This window comes from Camelus dromedarius, chromosome 20, assembly GCF_036321535.1.
Source record: "Camelus dromedarius isolate mCamDro1 chromosome 20, mCamDro1.pat, whole genome shotgun sequence".
In the NCBI taxonomy this organism is placed as follows: domain Eukaryota; kingdom Metazoa; phylum Chordata; class Mammalia; order Artiodactyla; family Camelidae; genus Camelus; species Camelus dromedarius.
Window position 1 is genome coordinate 34474583 of NC_087455.1, and position 20480 is coordinate 34495062.

General features: G+C 33.0%; 2 protein-coding genes across 2 annotated transcripts in view; both read left to right on the forward strand.

Moving 5' to 3' along the window:
- The window catches only part of RAD54B (RAD54 homolog B), a 69388-nt gene that overhangs the window by 13721 nt on the left and 35187 nt on the right, over positions 1-20480 (forward strand). The window lies entirely within an intron of this gene.
- On the forward strand, positions 3912-14834 carry FSBP (fibrinogen silencer binding protein). The gene is made up of 2 exons (XM_010976009.3): positions 3912-4524; positions 8385-14834. The coding sequence occupies exons 1-2, from the start codon at positions 4151-4153 to the stop codon at positions 8908-8910; spliced, it is 900 nt and encodes a 299-aa protein (XP_010974311.1). The 5' UTR covers positions 3912-4150; the 3' UTR covers positions 8911-14834.

Consider the following 20480-nt stretch of genomic DNA (forward strand, 5'->3'; position numbering starts at 1 on the left):
CACCATCTGTTGCAGTAGAACTTTTCCCCCACGTCTAGTTGAAATTCTTCTTTGACAGATATAGAAGATTAAAAAAATCCATGTTGTGAGTTCATATATGTATTTGATCATGAATCAATACCATTTCTTTATAAATTTAGAAGTCCTTTGAGATAAAATGTGACCCAAGTATTAATAGGGCAGTATCTCTTATATTGTACAGCTCATTTCAATCTATAGGAAAGTACTTGCAAGTTTTAGAATATTGAATCAACTAATGTTGGATATGTTAGTCTTGTATTCTATAGACAGTTGTGGGTTGCTTAATTGAAGATCTTTCATTTTAAAAATATCTTTTAAAATCTTTTTTCCATAGTTTTCTAACAAAATTTCCATAAGTGAAATTATATATATAATATATATTTATATATAATATATAAATTATATATATAATAAAAAACGTATGTTTTCACCATCTCTTTGTCTAAATATGGTTTTCTTTTTTTGTGCAAGAAACCAAGCCATTATATAGCTTACCAAAGTTACAAGGTCAGACCTTGTTACATATCATTTAAAAATATTTCTGGATATTTAATTCTGATTTGAGGTGATTGAACTTCATCAGTTCTTGTTTGTTGAGAGGAAACTGCTTGTCAAATTTACTGTATTTTTTGGCAGTGTCTCTTACTATTGTCTAGTTTATTTTCTTTAACATTTTTTTTATGCACTGATCAGATTATTGTTCTGCTGTGACAAATTGCATGTGATAGTCAACACTTTTTTTTCCTTTATTGTTCCAATAAAACTACTAACTTCTTTTTTTAAATATATTTTTATTGAAGTATTGTCAGTTTACAATGTTGTGTCAGTTTCTGGTGTATAGCACAATACTTCAGTCATACATGAAAATACATATATTCATTTTCATATTCTTTCTCACCATAAATTACTACAGGATATTTAATATAGTTCCCTGTGCTATGCAGTATAAACCAATTGTTTATCTATTTTATATATAGTAGTTAGTATCTGCAAATCTAGAACTCCCAATTTATCCCTTCCCACTCCCTTACCCTGCTAGTAACCATAAGTTTGTTTTCTATATCATTGATTCTGTTTCTGTTTTGTAAATAAGTTCCTTTGGATATTTTTTTAAAATTCCACATATAGTGATGATATATGGTATTTTTTTTTTCTCTTTCTGGTTTATTTCACTTAGAATGACATTCTCCAGGTCCATCCATGTTGCTGCAAATGGCATTACTTTATTCTTTTTTATGGATGAGTAGTATTCCATTGTATAAATATAATAGTACTAACTTCTGTATCTCTACTTGATTCTGCATCAGTAGTATACTTTTTTATATTACAAAAATTTGCTCATTATTTTTTTACCTAGAAAAATAATTATATATAATTAAGACTAAGTATTTCAGATTAATAATCAACTACCATTTACACAGGGTATAACTAATTTGTACTATCTGCATAAAATATTCAAACAAATCCATTAAATGTTACATCAGTACATAGAAAAAAATCATTCAAACAGAATCAATTTGAGATCTACTTGCTGGTGATGTGATTATGTGTAATGTCAAAGAAAAATTATACCAAACAAGTTAAACAGGCAAGAAGACTTTACTCAAAGCTATTGCAATAGGGGAGAGAGACTGAACTCAATTTCTAATACAACAGGGATTTATAGCCAGTGGGCAGGGTAAGCAAGTCAGTGGATGGAAAATTACTGAGAGGAACTTGGTTGGGTGTTAAGGATGGGAGTATGAAGAATTTGGTTAGGTGTCAAGGGTTGGGGAATTCTCCATAAACTGACTTAGCAGGATTCTTGCTAAGGGCCTAGTTGAGAAGAGGGCTAAGAGGAGCCTGACTAACGTTTGGTCAAGGAGGGAGTTCTTGTCAGTGTGAACCAAAATACTGCAATGTGAATGAAAATACTGCAACCGTATCAGTAAACAAAGAATGCTGAAACCAAGTCATCAGCAGCTGCCGCCACCCCCCAGTGAGGACAGGCCTGTAGCCCGGCCTCTGCAGCCACTCACAGTGGTGTACTCTGAGTGGACTCAGAATAAGAAAGGACTGCTGGCCCTAAATAGCTAGGTGCTTGTCAAAGGAATGAATTCAGTGAGCCCAAATGTTTGCTTCCTCCCATACATAGAAAAGCACTAAATTCTTTAACTTGGTATGCCCGTTTTTCTTTAGATAACAAGTAATCTTTTATTGTTCCAACTACCTGGTCTTTGTTATAAAGCTCCTATGTATCCTAGCTCCTCCCCTACCTCTTCGGAGCAGCCCCTCAGAGCCGTCTGAGAGGCTGTCATCCCAGCTCGAGTCCTCCCACCAAATAAAACATAACTCAATTTTTAGGCTGCGCATTTATTTCTGTCGACATCAATAATACTAGAAAGAATAGTATTACATGTGACAAAAGGGTTAAGTAAAATGTAATCCTACCAACACAATAAAGTTGTGTTTAATAGGAAAATATGCTGCTTGTTTAAAATTTTTGTTTAAATTAATTAAAATACAATAAAATTTAGAGTTCAGTCCCTCAGCCCCAGTAGCACATTTAAAATACTCAATAGCCATATGCGGTTCATCGCTCCTGCATTAGACAGTGAAGTTCTAGGCTTCAAAAACAATTTGTTCCAAAAATAACAAAATATTATCTAAGGAAAGGATATATCCTGTGTTCTGGCTTTCCTTTGAGTAACTGTGGTCAGGTTGTTGGACCGGGTCAGTTTTCAATTTGCATCTCTACGGACAAGGATCATTTGCATGATTTCCCTGACAGAAAGCACATTTAAAACTTTTAGCACATTGTCTGGCTCATAGTGAGAACTTGATAAATATAATTTAAGTTTCTTCCATTGAAAGAATGAAAAATAAGGTAATTGAAAATTTATGGCATTTCTGTAGTTTGCTGGATAGGGCTATATCTAGATTTAGTTTTGTTTTCCTTGGCCTTGCTTAGTGCTTGGAACATTTTTATGGGTATTCAGTAATTGTTTGATTGACTGGAACTGTATTTGAGTGTGTTCTAATTCATTCTCCTATCTGGAGAAACATGTATGTCAGGAGAAAGAGGCTTATTTTGTTTACATTGTCATTTATCATGTTTTCAGGCAGGGACTAGAAAATATATTCTAAGCACACAAATTGGTGGCCTTGCAAATGGCTAGACTAGCTGTTTGCGCTGATAGTCGAAATTGTTTGAATATAGCTGAATAAAAATCTTGCTTCATAATAACAGCAAATGCGATTTTGTTGTGTGCAGTCTTAAGGCATTATTATGCCGTTCTCACCGTGAATGGTGTTTTTTAGACCAGGTAAAGCAGGCTAGCATATCCCTGAACGTTACAGCTGCAATAATCATAATTTATATCTGCTTTAAAATCATACTTTGTATCTGCTTTAAAGGTTTAGTGTTCAACAAAAATTCCTCCGTAAGTAACTGAAGAAAAATGCGCAGTGGCTACTGTAGACTGCAAAGTGAAGGAGAAGCTTAGCTTTACTGTGGAGCCTGAGTCTGGGTGTAACCTAACTAGCTAGAGGATATGCAGTTCCTGATTGACAGCAGGACCAGCATTATGCAGATTTTGTAAGAGAGAACAGCAGCTCAGAGACAGTGATTAGAGGCTCTCTTAGGAATCACTACATTCCCCACTCATTCTTTAGTTTTTCATTTTTCTGTCTACTGGATTTGTAAACAAATAGCACAAAACAGTTCCTCTTTTGTTTTTATCAAAGTGATACCGCAATGCTGTTTCAGTCTGTGAGCCAGGCAAACGTGTTGAAACTCGATATTCTCCCTAAATTAGCTAATTTTTAGCTGTGTTCCATGCTTATCTCTGGACCTTTGTGTATTAAATCCTATCTCGAGCTGTTCTCTTTATACACAAGTGTGTTTTGCTTGTGCCTTCCTGTCTTCTTCAGTGAGAAGCTTTATGTAGGTCAGGCTTGGCTTAAGCAGATTTCCTGAACCTGCGTCAGCTTAAGCTGGAGGAATTTTAATAAACCCTCCCCTGTAGGCGTGGGCCTAAATGAGGCCAGCCTAGTTAAGCCTGATCTTTTTCTGTTTGTGAAAAGAGCTGAGCAGAGCTGAAGGCTGCATGGTGGTTTCAGAAACTGCCTACTTAATTTGAAAATAACAATGGTAGGAAAAGCTAGATCTTCCAATTTTACCTTATCTGAAAAGCTTGATCTGCTAAAGCTTGTGAAGCCCTATGTTAAAATTCTCGAAGAACACACTAACAAACATTCAGTGATAGTGGAAAAGAATAGATGTTGGGATATCATAGCAGTTAACTATAATGCAATTGGAGTAGACCGCCCTCCTCGAACAGCGCAGGGCCTGCGCACTCTTTACAAAAGGCTCAAAGAATATGCCAAACAGGAGCTATTGCTGCAAAAAGAGACCCAATCAGATTTTAAAAGCAATATTTCTGAGCCAACCAAGAAAGTTATGGAGTTGATTCCCCAGATTTCCAGTTTTTGCCTGGTAAGAGACAGGAACCACATACAAAGGTAAGCTTTATTTTATTTTGTTGTGGAAAATTATGGCGCCTCCTATCTATTGGGCTCTGGCTTAGCTGTGCTGGAGATATGCATAGTAAGCATCCCCACGATGGGAGCAGTGAATGGTGCCTTTGTTTTGCGTTCTTAAAAAAGAAAAGTGAGGCTATAAGGAATTTTTCTGCTGCATTTGATTTAAGCCACTTTTCATTGTCTTCCCCTCCCCCTTCTCTCCCTCTGTAGTTTCTAAAAAGTAAAGGTTAGGGAGGAATAAATGGGATGCAGTTTGTGACATCCCCTCATAAACTTTTTAAGCTTTAAAATTAAATTGTTTAATTAGCTTCTGAGAGGTACTTTTTTCGTATTTCATTTAATATTACATTTCATTGGAATTTTCAGTTTTGTATAAAGTTAGCAGTTTCAGGGGAAATGGAATTCTTGCTATTTTATGAATTGTCACTGCCTACATTTACTGAAAATTAAGCTGAAAACCTAAAATCAACAATTAAGTAAACTTGCTAATGGTATTATTGTACGTATTAAGACAGTTTAAATTTTTTTCTAACTTATATTCAAAGTAAAAAAGACAAGGAAACACAAGAAGAGGAGTTAATACCTAATTAGGGATTCAGATTACTTAATAAAATTAAAAGTTTTTGTTGTTTTTACATATTAATGATCTAGTTTCACTTTGATTTTGGGTCATGCAGAAAAGGGTAAGCTCTCCCATACTGTTTTGCAAGGGTATCAAACTATGAATTTTAATATACCAGTAAGAGCAACTGGATTAGAAACAGGTTTTTGGTTAAATTGTGCTCCATATAACTACTTGCCTGGAAATCTTCAAAAACTATTATCTTACTACTTACTAATTCAAAATTGAATCCCTGGCAAAAGATAAAAATGGAAGCCACTTTCTTCTTCTGAATCATTTAGAGTAATTTAAACAAATTGTAAACTCCTTGTTAGTTGAGGTACCTTTCAAACAAAACTTTACAAGGTGCTTTCCTATTGGTGGAAGAGTCATTACATAAGCAAAATTATTGATTACCTGTGAAGTCCCTTTAACATTAGGGGAGAAACGGGAAAAACCTTTTTAGCAAACATAATTGTTATTTTGATAATTTACTACGGTAATGTTTTTGAGCCCAGCTTCTTACCGTGGTTGAGAGCATAGTGAAAAATAATACCAGTGGGAATCTAAGACGTGGATACACAGTATATTAATTCATGGGGTCACTGTTCTCTGTGATGACAAATGATTAAATCCCAATATGCTGAATGTCCAAAAGAACTCCACAGTAAGACTGTTTTATACTTACGAAATTTTTTTACCTGTTTGAACCGTAAAGAACAGTGGCTTTACATTACAGGTATAAAACCACCTTTTTGGCATGTATAGACTTTTATAATTTGAAAACTACACATAGAAACTGTAGTTTTATTAAGTTGTGTATTTTAAAAATACAATGATATGGAAGAGAAATATATAAGATACAAGTATCTGTTTACATTTGGAACGTTTGTGTGTGTATATGTGTGTATATGGTATATATACATATGCATACATACAACATATATACCTACACAGTCAGTCTTTTGGGACACCAACATTTCTCTGTTTAAGTGAGTTAATTAACACTTTGTAAAGCTACCATTTAAACAATCAGTTTTTCAGATTTTAAAGGTAAGACTGTCAGAAATGTGCCACTTAAATGCTTACTTGTGTTAGTGTTCCTGCACTGCCACTTTCTGTATACTAGCACTTTCATTTAATATATTTATGTATTTAATATATTTATTTGATTGCTGTCATCTTGAATCTTATCTCAGAAGTTTATAATTATATTATCATCTTAATTATGCTTCTATATAAATGTATTAATCTCATCAGTTTAGCCTGTTTAAGGATATAGAGCTATTTTGTAAGGCTGTTTATTTCTATAAATCACATTGATTTATATCTTAATTTTACCTATTTCTAACATCAAATTATATTTTGTTTTTGTAATCTGATCCTCAAAGTTCATATTCAAAAATTTTAGAAGTCCTTCTCTATTTTATCATTTTTGATGACCCTCTGTAAGTCATTTTTTTAAACTTTGTTATGCCTTATTTGTAATGTTTTAACTAAAATGGAATGGAAGATTCCAGATATAAGGCGTATTTTTAATTTACATGAGAGTATGCTGTCAGTGTTCAACTGTGAGTCTTATGCTCTATTATATATACTAATTTGGAATAGTAATTATGTGGATTTTTAAAATTTAATTTTCATCTGTGGTTTTAACTTTTTCCCATTCCAGATTTAGAGATATTAATAAAAGCAAATTTTGCTAATTTGAATTAGATTTATATTCCATTGTTTTGCTTTTGAAAATCATAAAATGACAAAAAAAGACAAGAATGAAAATGAAGGAATTTGTATAGTCTACAAATAGATTTTTCATAACATACTATGTATATCTTATTATTTCATTTGTAACCCTTAGAAAAATATCTGATATTTCTGGCAATTTAATGCTCTTAGACATATGGGGAGTTTAAATTTTTTCCTTATGTTCTACTTGAACTTGCTCCAGCATTTTAATCATCCATGTAGAATGTATTCTTAACTATGTTATCTATCACTTAAAAAATGTTCTTTAAATAATGTTTAAGTACAGCATTTCCATTAATACCCCAATAATCTCTTTCCCCTCTATAACTCTTATTTTTTAATTTATTTTGTGTTGAAGTATGGTTGGTTACAGTATGTCAGTTTCTGGTGTACAGCATAATGTTTAAGTCATACATATACATACATACATACATTCATATAACTCTTATTTTTAAGTTAGGCAGAAGCATAACTTAAAAAAAAAACCTTAACAAACATTATATATTCTTAATTCACAGCTTCATATTACACATGAAATTATTTAAAAACAGAATTTTAAGGTACATTATGTTTATGTCATAACAAATATTGTTATGTCGAAGTTTAAGTTATGCTAAAACTGTAGTTGCCTCTAATAGGAATGCATACTTTATGGAAATTTCATGTAAATTTATTAAACTTTCAATATATAAGCCATTTAAAAACATTGCATTAAAAAAGCCATTTAATTTATTCAATCATTCAACATATGATGACTGCCTACTAGGTGCCAAGTATAGTATTATGCTGGGTGCTGGGAAGACCCTTGCCCTTGTGCACTTCACCTGACCACTGGTTGAAAGACTTAAGACCACCTGAGTCATGGTTTAGGATAAGTAAAGGGGAAACATCATTGCATCTGAAATTGGGGTGGTTAGGAGAACCCTCTAATAGTTGGGCATGCCATACACAATCCTGATTTTTTTTTTCTTTTTTTTGGTGACAAATACAGAAATCAGTACCTCTCAGAGTTTGTCTTTCACTGTCCTCCTGGAAGTCATGGACCTTGGTGATTTTTAAATCAGTCAGATTTTAAGATAAAAATCCAGGAGAGTAGAAACAGGAAGTCTAGGACTAAGGTGTGGGAATAACAAGGCCCAAAATGAACTAAATAACACTTTACAGTATTTAAGAACCTTAGGCTTGTAGGGACAATTAGGGCCAGACATGCCTTTTCTTTTTTATTTGCCTTAGTGGCCTTGTGTAGTATTTGTAATTTCTTGTCTTCTAAAGAGCCCAATTTTAAAGTTAAAATGGGAGAGAGCTGTATATATGTATATTATTAAAATCCCAACTTTAGTCACTTTATTATTCCAAAGGTTAAAATATTTTTTGCTTCATAATTTTCTTTGTAGCTTTAAAACTTGATAATGTATGTTAAATGTGAAATTATGCTATAAATATGTTCTTGTCTTCATTTGATTTACATTTTATAATGCTTTTTTGTGTGCAGTAGTGCAAACGTGGATGAGGAAACACAGGCTGGTGCCAGTTCCCTACAGGTAATGTTGGATCACCATCCAGTTGCTATTACAGAGGAGGTGAAGCAAGAAGAAGACATTAAACCCCCTCCGTTGGTTTTAAATTCTCAACAGAGTGATACATTAGAGCAAAGAGAAGAACATGAATTAATACATGTTATGGAAAGATCTTTGTCACCGTCACTTTCCTCTGTTGATATGAGAATGACATCGTCTCCATCTTCTATCCCAAGGAGAGATGATTTTTTTCGGCATGACAGTGGAGAACATTTTAGGTCACAATTAGGGTATGATCCTCAGATTCTGCAAATGCTGAAAGAGGAGCATGAAATAATTTTAGAAAATCAAAAAAATTTTGGATTATATGTTCAGGAGAAGAGGGATGGATTGAAAAGAAGGCAGCAGCTAGAGGAAGAGCTGCTAAGAGCAAAAATTGAAGTGGAGAAGCTAAAAGCAATTCGCTTACAGCATGATCTACCTGAATATAATAGCCTCTAAGATTTTTTTTCTTTCTCAGTCTTACATTTTGATAATTTTAATTTTGGCCAAGTTACTTTCATTTGGGAATATCCTGAAGTGAGTACATATTCTTTAAAAATTGTTTTTAGTCTATTATGAAAAGGGTTTTTTGACATGATTTTCTAATTATTTTCTTTTGAGATTCTTTTCCTGCCAAAGTTGTGTCAGAGGAGACCTGGTGAAATAGAATAGTGAGATAAGATCCAGAGTCTCCTAACACAAATGCTGAAACACTGATTGGCATGGTTATAAATCTTTTTTCTTCCTCCAGTTTTTTTTTTCTCTAAGTTTAATTGTTGGCCTTACAAAAGATATTTTATTTTGATCATTAACATATAGCATACATATAAATACATAAATATTCTTTCACCGTTCTGAATCTTCAACTTTTTTTTTTGATGGAAGTACTGGGTATTGAACCCAGGACCTCTGCGTGCTAAGTATTCACTCTCTCACTGAGCCCCTGAATCTTCAACATTTTACGATAGTGCTTTGAAAGCTGTAGTTCAGGGTTTTTAAGTCAGTCTAGTTTAGAAGCAATACTAAACTGCAAGAAGCTTGTCTATATGACATTGATTTTTATGCTTTCATTCTTTGAAAGTGTAAGTCCTTGGGCTTTAGAAAAGGAAGTTAATGGGAGAATGCTTTTTCTCACCTCAATTTCAAGGTAATGAAACTGAGGTCCAGGGAGAACTCAATGATTAACTTGATGTAAAAAGCTCTTTATGGCAGAGCAAGGACCAGCACTCAGTTTTTGCTTCTCTGTAATTTTTCCCCTCTGCTATTCTATAGAAGTAAAAATCCACTAAAATATCCTACACAATAAAAAAATAAAAACATATCTGTCCTTAAAATTGCTTTTAAAGATTGATGGGTTGTGGAATCAGGGGAATTGTGTCAGTTACTCCCATCCTCCTTTTTTTTTTGTCCAGCAAAATAAGATGCTCTGTTGGAGCTGTTATATATTTTGACTATAGGATTTAAAATGTCTTAATTCATTTTGAATGTCTTATTCTTAAAAAGATTTCTCACAGTAAAATCACAATAAAAGCTCTAATGAACAATATTAACATTTTACTTAGCATAAAATAGCAACAAATTATAATTTGTAGTGTCAGTAGTCTTTTAATTTTTTTGTAAATATTGCTATTTCAATATTTGTGGAAATAAAACTTTGATTCTTAAAGCATACATATTACATTTATGTTAAATCTCTAATAGGTGTGTTACTTAAGCTTAGATTTCTATTTTTGCTGGGGCTTTGTTGAGGAAGGATATTTAAGCCAAATTTTAGAATGGGGTGCGTAGGATTTCAGCAGTATAGAAAAGGTGTTTATGTCAGAGTGAGCAGCATGAAAAAAGGCATAGAGAAAGGGGAAAAGTGGGTCAAAGTGTATGAGTACACGCACGGTGCTCAAGCCCGGTGGTTTTTAAGTGGACGTAGAGAGGGCTGGTTGGGCTGTGATAACCTGGACCGGGACACACACCTTGACTAATTGCAGTAGCTGCTGTTTAGCTCCAGCAAAATTTTTACGTGCGGAAATAAGCCAGAAACCTGCATTTTTATGAGAAATTTTCCATTTTTGAAACATTTGGAAATAGTTTAAAATGTTTAAAACAATACATAGACAAACATGTGAGTGGTCCTCATTCAGCCAGTGGGCTAGTGGCCTTTGGAGTAGAGCAGTGGTTCACCAAGTATAGATTTTGACCAGCAGCGTCAGCATTGCTTGAGAATGTGTGAGAAATGGAAATCCATCCCTTTTGGGTCCAGAGCTTGCGGGGGTGAAGTCCAGCAAAAACTCTTTAGAGATTCTGATGCAATCTAAAACCCACCCCCAGAGAACACTGTAATAGAGTATTCTGGAGCCTAACATGGTACCTAAATCATACTAGATTCTCAAAAATTTTTGTTGAAGAGTAGGTGAGGGTAAATTGAGGGATATCAGTATGGAAGTTGGAAGCTGATTGGTACCAGATTATGGATTACATTAAATGCTGTTTTTAAGGAATCAAATGTATGATGGAAAGCCATGGAAGGCTTTTGACGAGGGGCATATGATTTAATGTCATAATAGCAGCATTTCAGGGTGGGCATTGTAGTGAGGGGAAATTAAATCTAAAATTTAGGTTATGGCTATAGGAAAAGAAAGAATAAAAATAAAATGGCCTCTATGGTACTGTAGTAGCTTGTTGACTGCTTAATTTCATTGGCATTTTATATCTGCTATAAAAAGGTTAGATATTTTATTATAAAAAGCCTTGAATGTATGATATGATATATCTTTTTGACAATTTCGGCTTCTTTATGCTGTGACTTTTCTTTCAGTCTGATGAATCTTATAATTCTTACTTAGGTGATGTTTTTACAATATAAATCTAGTAAATCTTTACTGTAGTAAGCTTTAACTTTTTGAAATTATTGAGAACAAATGACCATACAAAATGTAATTCATATTACAATCTTAGCATGGTACTACTCAGAATTGTTAATGAATGTTCAGTTTGAATGCTGACTTTGTATAGCTAAGTCAGTTTTCCAAGTATTTTCTGTGGAACATTAATTCTGTGAGATGTTTTTAGGAAAGTTATGTGTTCAAAAAAGTACAGCATACATCTTTTGGTGGCTAGGGTCTAAAATAAGTGTGGAAGGTAAAAAAATGTACACTATACAAAATTGTCCTTGAAAATTTTTTTGCTGTCCAGAAAATAGTGTAAACATAGTCTATTACAGTCATATTTTTCTCCAAGCGTTTAAGATTGTTGTTTCGTTGCCTGTGTCAGGTAACAAATTTGTTAGCATTTAGGGACTGAGTAGAATAAAAAAATCTTATTTTTTCATATTTTTAAACACTCGAATTACAGCCACTGCAGTGATTTTTCTGCAGCAGTTTTTCTGAGTCAATCTTGTTTTGATATTAATTGGCAAAAATTAACATGCATGTGATTCTGCTTCATTTTCGTTGCTCCACCTCCCACACATGCAACTGTAATTAGCATAGTATCGTTTATGAGAATTCTTGTACAAAGAAGGACTTATTTGACCATTGAACTCTTTGGAGTCTATTTGTTATTATCTTACAGAGTATCTTAGGGAAATTCTGAGCTAAAGGTTTTTTTTGTTTTGAGTGAAGTACAGTCAGTTACAGTGTGTCAGTTTCTCGTGTACAGCACAATGTCCCAGTCATGCATATATATATGTATATTCGTTTTCATATTCTTTGTCATTAAAGGTTATTATAAAATATTGAATATAGTTCCCTGTGCCATACAGAAGAAACTTTTTTTTGATCTATTTTTATATATAGTGGCTAACATTTGCAAATCTATAAAGTTTTTTTCTTTTTGTATTGAGACTTTTTTGAGTTTCTGACTACTTACCAACGTACATTAGCAGTTTTTACTGAGGACAGTTTTCACTAAGGGGACTATACAGGGACAAATTCTGATAGTACCAATGGAATACAGCTGAAGTCACCAGACGTCCTATGTACTGTAGAGAACTCTTTGGGGCTGTGAGCTTTACTTACAAAATGTAATGCTGGGAAGACATAGAAAAGTGTGATTTTATTTTAAAAATGTAGACTTGGTTCTGTAGAAATACATTAAATTTGAAAAATATACTAAGTCAAAAGACTATTTCATCCAACATATTAGTAATTTAGTTAGTGAATAGGCTGTTCTTGCCACTTTCTTGTCTTTTCTTATCCATCTAATCTTAAGTGGGTACATTGTTTTTTTACAACTTACAATTTTTGCAACCTAGGTATGATTTATAATAGCATCCTGATAAAGTTAATGATGCTCTTTCATTTCTAATAAGTGCTAGATTTCTTAAAATATTCAAATTAAATACTTTTCTTTTGTGTATAATGAGACATCAACTTGGTGTTATTAAGATTCACTCTACCCTATTGCATCTTATGTGAAAATGTTTAAAATATCAGTTATTTTCCATGTGCCTTCTTTTAAAATAATGTCAAATTTTAAGTAGATATGTTTAGATAATTGAGCATGGTAAGTTGTAATTAATATATCCTGTAGATGATAGTGGTTAAATGCTTTGTCATTACATGTTCTTTTAAATGCAAGGTAATACATTGTACTGATTTGTGTTCTCTTTTTTGTGCCATGAAACAAAAAGTTCAGTACTATAGAGGTAAAATTCTTTGATGAGGCATAATTGAAATGTTTCTTTAGATGACTGTACTATAATAGATGCCAAATGTACCATGCCTAAATTTCATAATATATTTTTTTCAAATGTTAAGATCCACAGATTCTCAAAATCAATTAAATATTTGATGGTGACTTTGATTGTAAATAATTAAAAATAATTAGGTGAAATATGGTTGCAATTCTTAAATACAAAAGAGTAAATTCTTAAAATATGCAACCTACTTAAACATTGACAGTCATGCTAGATCTTTGTATATAATTTTGAGAAATTGGTTCAGTGTTTTTTATATCTGTTTCATTAAAAGTAGCAGCTATAATTTGAATTTGTTATTTATTTTTAGTTTTCAGTTCATTTGTAAATAGTAGAAAAGCAAAGTAAATAAAGAAAAATAGAAATACCATTCAAGTTAGTTCAAACAATTTAAACTAAAATGGATGTATTGTTAGACTTACACTTTGTTAGATCTTTTGTGATTTTAAAATTATGTGTGAATTCACCTCTGTTACAAAGATTAAGAAACCCTTCAAATATACAGAAAAAGTTAAAAACTTCAACTTTTCTGTAAACATCACATGCCTACCACCTACATTCTACATTTAATGTTTTGTTATATTTGTTTTATAACATTTTTATTCACCTATCCAGCCATTCATTTTTTAAAAGAAAACAATTATTTTTAAAAAGTTGCAGAATTAAAGTATTTTTCCCTTAAAACTTTAACATGAGTATTATGAACTGGGGTTCAATATTTATTTGTGGGTGTGGTTTTTTTTAAGTAAGATTTGCCAACAGTGAACTGCACTAATCTTAAATGTACCATTTGATGAGTTTTGACAAGTGACTACACCTGTGTAGCTTAAATTCCCATCAAGATTTAGAATATTATCATCACCCCAAAAAGTTCTCTTTTGCCCCTTCCTAATCAATCCCCTGGCACCTCAGGCAACCACTGTTCTAACTTTTAAAAAACCACAGGTAAATTTGGCCTGTTCAAGAACCTAATATAATTGAAGTCATACAGTATGGACTGTTTGTTTCTGTTTTCTTTCACCCATCTTAATGTTTTTAATATTCATCCACTCTCTTATCAGTAGTTCATCATTGCTTTTTGTTGCTGAGTAGTATTCCATTTAATAGATATACCATTTGTTTATCCATTATCTTTTGATGGACTTCTGGGCTATTTCCAGATTTTAGCTATTATGTATATTCTTGTGTAAATTTGTTATAGACTTAAATGCTGGATTAGGGAAGATATATGTTTAAATCTTTAAGAAACTGCCAGACCTTTTCTCAAATTGATTGTATCATTTTACACTTTGATCAACAGTGTATGACTTTTAAAATAAAGCTTTGCATGTTCATTGATTGGAATATCAGAATTGAAATTGGTGAATAACTTTTCTGATATTTAAATAAATTAAAAATGCTAGGCAGATAGTTTGGATATCTGGAATATTGTAGTTTTATTGATTTTTTTCTATTTAGCACTTACTTGCATGTATGCTTTGATATAAGATATTGAGAAATATGATGAAATGTGTAGTCCCTGCAATGCTCTTAAAATATACTGAAAATGACCTTTAATGCAAAGAAATATCTTCTAGGTTTATTTTATGCATAATGATACTTGTACTTAGTTGACATTCAATTTCCCTTATTAGATAAAGAAAACTATGGATGATTACCAGTTTGAAGGAGTTTGTATAGTAATGTTTATATATTTTAGTGTAATAAAAACTGTATGTTTCAAACCTTAAATTCATATTGCAGTTATATATTAATACATATTAAAAGTTCTGGTAGGTTTTGATAATTTTGAAACTCAAAAAACACAGTCTGCGAGAGTTTTTACATTTTTTGTTGAATATGTTATGAGACATTTTGAATTTTATTTGCTCCATTGAGAAGTATGTGTGTATTTGGAATTGTTAAAAGGAAAAAAAAGAATATTATGGAATGTATAATTAAGCTACCCAACCCTACAGTGACTATTCTTAGGACTCATTCATTAAGATAATAATGTCCACTATTAATATTAAAATGACAGTGTCTCCCACTTCCTCTTTTATCTAAGCATGGCTTTAAGCATTCTTACCTCGTGAATCTTGCTGTATGATTCAAGTCTTGTTTATGAAGACCATTTTTGGTATTGATTTGGGAGGTACATTACAGATCAAGGAAGATATTGGTCAGAACCAAGTTTAGAAATAGAAATTAAAGGCAAAGTGGAATTGTTAGGGGTGCTTAGTCTGGGACATAGCAAATTAGTCAACATTTTATGTATTACAAGTAGTCAACATATAGGAAGTTATGTTTAATTCCCAGTTATCTTCATTCTACTTTTTTGCAATTATTTACCCCCTCCTTTCCCTGCCCTATGGCCTATATTTAAATTGGGACTAAGTGGAAAAGGGACAAGGGCAAGATGGTGATGATAGTAGTTAACATTTAGAAAACGCTTACTGCATCTTCTAAGTGTTTTACATATATTAGCTAATCTAATACAAGTCTATGAAGTAGGTATTAGTATGACATTCATTTGAAATTCATTAGTGGGCAGAGGGGTAAGTAACTTGTCCAGGGTCACATAGCCAGTACTCCAGATTCAAACTCAGCCAGTCTGGCTCTAGAGTACATGTTTTTTTCCTCCTTCTGTTCTGCAAAAGAAAGGATATGTCTGAGTCTGAGAATCTTATGGTATTTCAAAGTTATTGTAAGAATTCCTAAATTCTCAGAATTTAATTACTGTCTTTCATTTTATTCAGCCTTTTTTTTTTTAAAGCAGTGGAAGTGTGGCCATAACATCAGGCCCTGGGAATACAACAGGGTATTTGACTGTAGGATATTTTTCCTAGCCATTTTGATGAAGACACTCTTTTTATTCCCTCTTTACAGCAATCCTGAGGAATTGCATTTTTCTCTTGGGTAACCAAATAAAAAACAGGAACAAATTTTAAAAATGCAGAAAGATATTTTCAGTCTTTCATTCCGTACATAGCGACTGCTACTGGTAGAAATAATGCAAAAAGAAAATGAATTAAAATTGGCTAAAATTACACACCACAAATTTTTTAGAATTCAAAAACCAATCAAAGCATCTGGTCTTTTTCGTCAATGCTAAAAACTGCAAAACTTTATCTGGAAAAATCAAGGTTGGTAAAACAATAAAAATAACACATGACAGCTAATCTATCTAAAAACTAGTAACTTTTTTTGACTAAAAACTCTTGGAGTTATACAATCTTGATAATATTTTGACAGCAAAACTGCATTTGGTAGAAATAATGATTATAAAAGAAAATTCATGTTGGCAAAAGCTATAATCAGTAAATACTATACATAAAGAAGTAACTGATGAATCAAAGCTTTGTTATAATGTTTACTTGGAAAATAATGGGTCCTGAAGGTAATAATTCATTAAAATGAAAATAAAAATGTGCAATAATGCGGATGAGTTCCAAGTTAATTTCTAAGGCTACTTTCTCAATGAAAATTAATTTTGAGGTAATTCTGTTTTAATTTAATGTTTTTATAAACATGAAGTCAAAATGTGCCTAGAATCAAAATGGCAGTTTTGAAAAGTACCTGTTGTTCTGGGAATATGGTGATGAACAAAACAGACCCTCCTCTCAGCACTTCATAGTTTAGTGAAGAAGGCTGACATTAAGTAATCTGTCACATAATTAATTGCCGAGTTAATGCTGAGATAATACGGCAACTTGATGTAGTTTGGCAGTCAGGGAAATTTAAACTGTATGGAAGGGTGAGTCGAAGTTAATTTAGGTAAGAACGTTAGAGAAATAGAGGTATAGGCCTTTTGATTGGGAGTAAGATATTTTCTTCAACACCATTAAGGCAAATGGATTTACATTTCATGATCAGATTTACATTTAAACATAGAGTAAATATGGAAAATGATTTTAGGGAATAGAGGTGGCAAGATTTCAGCGGAGCTGTTGGGAAGATCTTACTATCAATAGTACAGTAGTCCAGGTCAGAGATGACAATCTGAGAAGGCTGGAGGCAATGCAGAAGGCAACAGTGCACGGCTTTGAGAACCATGTAATGGGTGGAATCATCTGAATTTTGTGGTTGATTGATTGGCTCAGGAACTGAGAAAGTGAAGAATGTCGAGGATGCTTTCCAATTTTTTGGCTTGAACAAGGGGAGTAGTACTTTCACTAAGAAGTGGAAAAACTGTAGGAGAAGCGATTTTTGGAGAGAGGATAAGTAGACATGGTGGGTTTGAGATGTTTATGAACCATTCATGTGGGTAGATCTAGAGTCATGATCTGGGCTAGAGAAAAAAGTATGTTAGTACAGGGATGGTATTGAAGCCGTGGGAGCTGGTGAGCTAAGGAGAAGTGAACAGTGAGGAGAAGAGGGCTTAGAACTCAGGTCTGAAGAACTCCAATAAATAAAGGTTAGACTAAGAACTAAGAACTGGCAAAGATGTTTAAGAAGCAGCACAGCAACCAAAGAAGGGAGAGAAACATTTGAAGTGTGTTAGAAGCCATAAAAATAAGAGTTCAGTATTTCAAGGAAGAAGTGGTCAACATTGTCTAACGCTTTTGAGAACTTTGGTCAGGACTGAAAAATAACCTGTGGGTTTATTGACAAAGAGCTCCTTAGTGGCCTTTAACAAGGCAGCTTTGTTGAGGGACTGGACTGGAGGCCAGCTTAGAGAGGTTGAGGAGTGACTGGGAATTTGAAGAAATGGGGGGAAGGAGTGGGTGTTGGGGTGTTTGAAGTGGAAACAGTGGGTACAGACAACTCTTTGAGGCATGTAAGTTCCCATTTTATGCATGTGTTCTCAAGTTTATCCCTGAATATAACACATCACAGAGTAATTTTATTTTTCCATGCCATGGCCTTTTTCTCTGAGGTACTGTGGGTAAAGGAGTTTGACAAGTGGGAAGTCAAGAGTGATCTTTTTAAGAGCTCTTTATTGCCCCTAAAATAATGCACTAATTCTCCCTCCAAACTTCCATAGTTTCTCATTAAAAAAACAATGACCTTTTGGACCTTTTACTAAAACATAATCATTTATTGGTTTATAGTATGTTGTTTAATAATTTCTAATGAGTGGATTTTTTTCAACCTGGCACATTTTAATCCGTTAAAGGCTACGTGTTGCCAAAACATATAGTTTTCCTTTTATTTTTAGGGGAGAGGGATAGAGAGGAGTGTTCAAACGACCTGGGCTTGTTTAAAATTTCACAAATTAAAATTTCATAACAATAGAAGTTATAGTGAATACCTTATATTAAGGAAGATGTAGATTTTTGATTCTTCTAGCACAGTCAACACTTAATTTTAAAGTATTTTACTAGCCTTTTACGTATTAAAATTTAATAGTGCTTTATATTCTACTTTAATTTTGACTAATTTCTTACTAAGTCATGTCCTCTTTAATGCCTTTTTTTTTCTACTTAGACTTCATTGAAATTTTGCAATAAGTAATAGATAAGAGTTTGAGTTTAGACTACATTTTGGGCAATCTGTAAGTTGTTGGATGGATGAATGTTGGGCACTTTCAGATCAGATTAAAAATTCAGTTTAAAGAAATGAGAACCTTTTAGGTCCATCCTTTATAATGTGAAATTAGAGGAGTCAAGCAAAAAGGAAATGTAAATATGTTTTCAAAAGTCTTACCACTAATAATAAAATTCAAATTACCATGTTAAGTAAAAGGCATTTCTATCTGTAAAATTGGTAAAAGTGAGTGTTCACACAAAAATCTGTAGATTTATGATAGTTAAGAGCTAGAAACACCTCATCTGTCTTTCAGTATTCCGTACAATAATACGGAGCAAATTGATACAGGCAGCAACTTGGATGAATCTCAAACACATTATGTTGAGTGGGAGAAACAGCTTGAAAGACTATATACTGTATGATTTCCATTTATTTGACACTCTCAAAAACACAAACTATATTGGTGGAAAATATAGTAATTAAATAGGGTAAGGGTATGACTATAAAGGAACAGCATGAAGGAAGCTTGGAGTGATGGAACTTTTCTAGATCCTGATTGTGATGGTGATTAAATGAACTTATTCATGTGTTAAAGTTTGTAAAACTGTACGCCAAGAGAAAGGCAGTTTTACTGTGTGTTAACTTTAACAATAAAAAATAAATACAACTAGAGAGAAATTGGTAAGATCGATAAATTATGCTGCTATATGGTAGTGAAGTGAACCCTCTCAGTTAATAGGAGTATCATTGGTAATATTATGCAGGTATTAAACATCATTTTACTTTTTAATTTAATGATGTGGGAAATGTATTCACAATAATATATGAAAAGAGGAGAATAAAAAATATATACAAAATATGCATCATATTTCCTGGTATATCAGAAGCATATTTTTCCCCAAAGAAGTATATAAAAATTACCCTTTGTCCAGATACCCTCATTATTGAAGAAAGGCCAGGAGACTTGGGCCAGTGCTCAAGTCCTGTCCCTCCTTGTCTTCTGATCAGGATTACAGCAGCCTGAACCCTTTCAGGGACTAAGAGCTCACTGGGCTATGCGTTCTAGACACAGCTGGACTCTGCTGCAAATCAATCATTTGTTTCCTCAGAAAAAAACCATGATGGTTCTGAGGATGATTTGTTGTTTGAAGATAGACAAGATTCACTTTCTAAATCCACGAATGCCAGTGATAAACATGAGCTATCTGAATTCTCGTAGTGACACTGAATCTTCAGGCTTTTAGGAGATTGGTTTACCTGGCTTGAAGTTGTGCAAGTTTTGTTTTTTTGGTTTTTGGACATAGGTTTTCCTTTCTCTTTGGTAAATACCCTCCAATGGAATAGCTGGTTATAGCAGGTGTATGTTTAACTTTTTAGAAGTCTGCCAAACAGTTTCCCAAAGTAATGTACTATACATTTCTTCCAGCAGTGTATGCTATTTATAGGTGCTCTGTATCTTTTTTTCCCCAGATATAAGTGACTCTACATCTTTGTTAACACTTAATACAGTTTTTTTTTCTTTTAGTCAATTTAGTGAGTGTGTGCTGTTATCTCATGTTTTTAAGCTGCTTTATTGAGTTATAATTCACATACCATATAGTTCACCTACATAAAGCATATAATACATAATTTTTAGTAATATCTTCATAGCTGTGTGCAACTATCACCACAGTCAATTTTAAAACATTTGCCGCACTTTAAAAAGAAACCCTGTACTCTTTAGCTTTCAGTCCAGCCCCCCACCCCACCACCTGATCTCACCCTCACCTCCCAGCCCTAAGCAACCACTCATCTACTATGGATTTCCCTGTTCTGGCCATTTCAAATGAATGGAATCATGTAATATGCAGTCTTTTGTGATTGGCTTCTCACTTAGCATGATGTTTTC

Bases quoted from the DNA above. Each gene is read 5' to 3' on its own strand.
- FSBP (XM_010976009.3), top strand. From the start codon at position 4,151: ATGGTAGGAAAAGCTAGATCTTCCAATTTTACCTTATCTGAAAAGCTT. The intron at 4,525-8,384 runs GTAAGCTTTATT...TTTTGTGTGCAG, and splicing joins GACAGGAACCACATACAAAG to TAGTGCAAACGTGGATGAGG.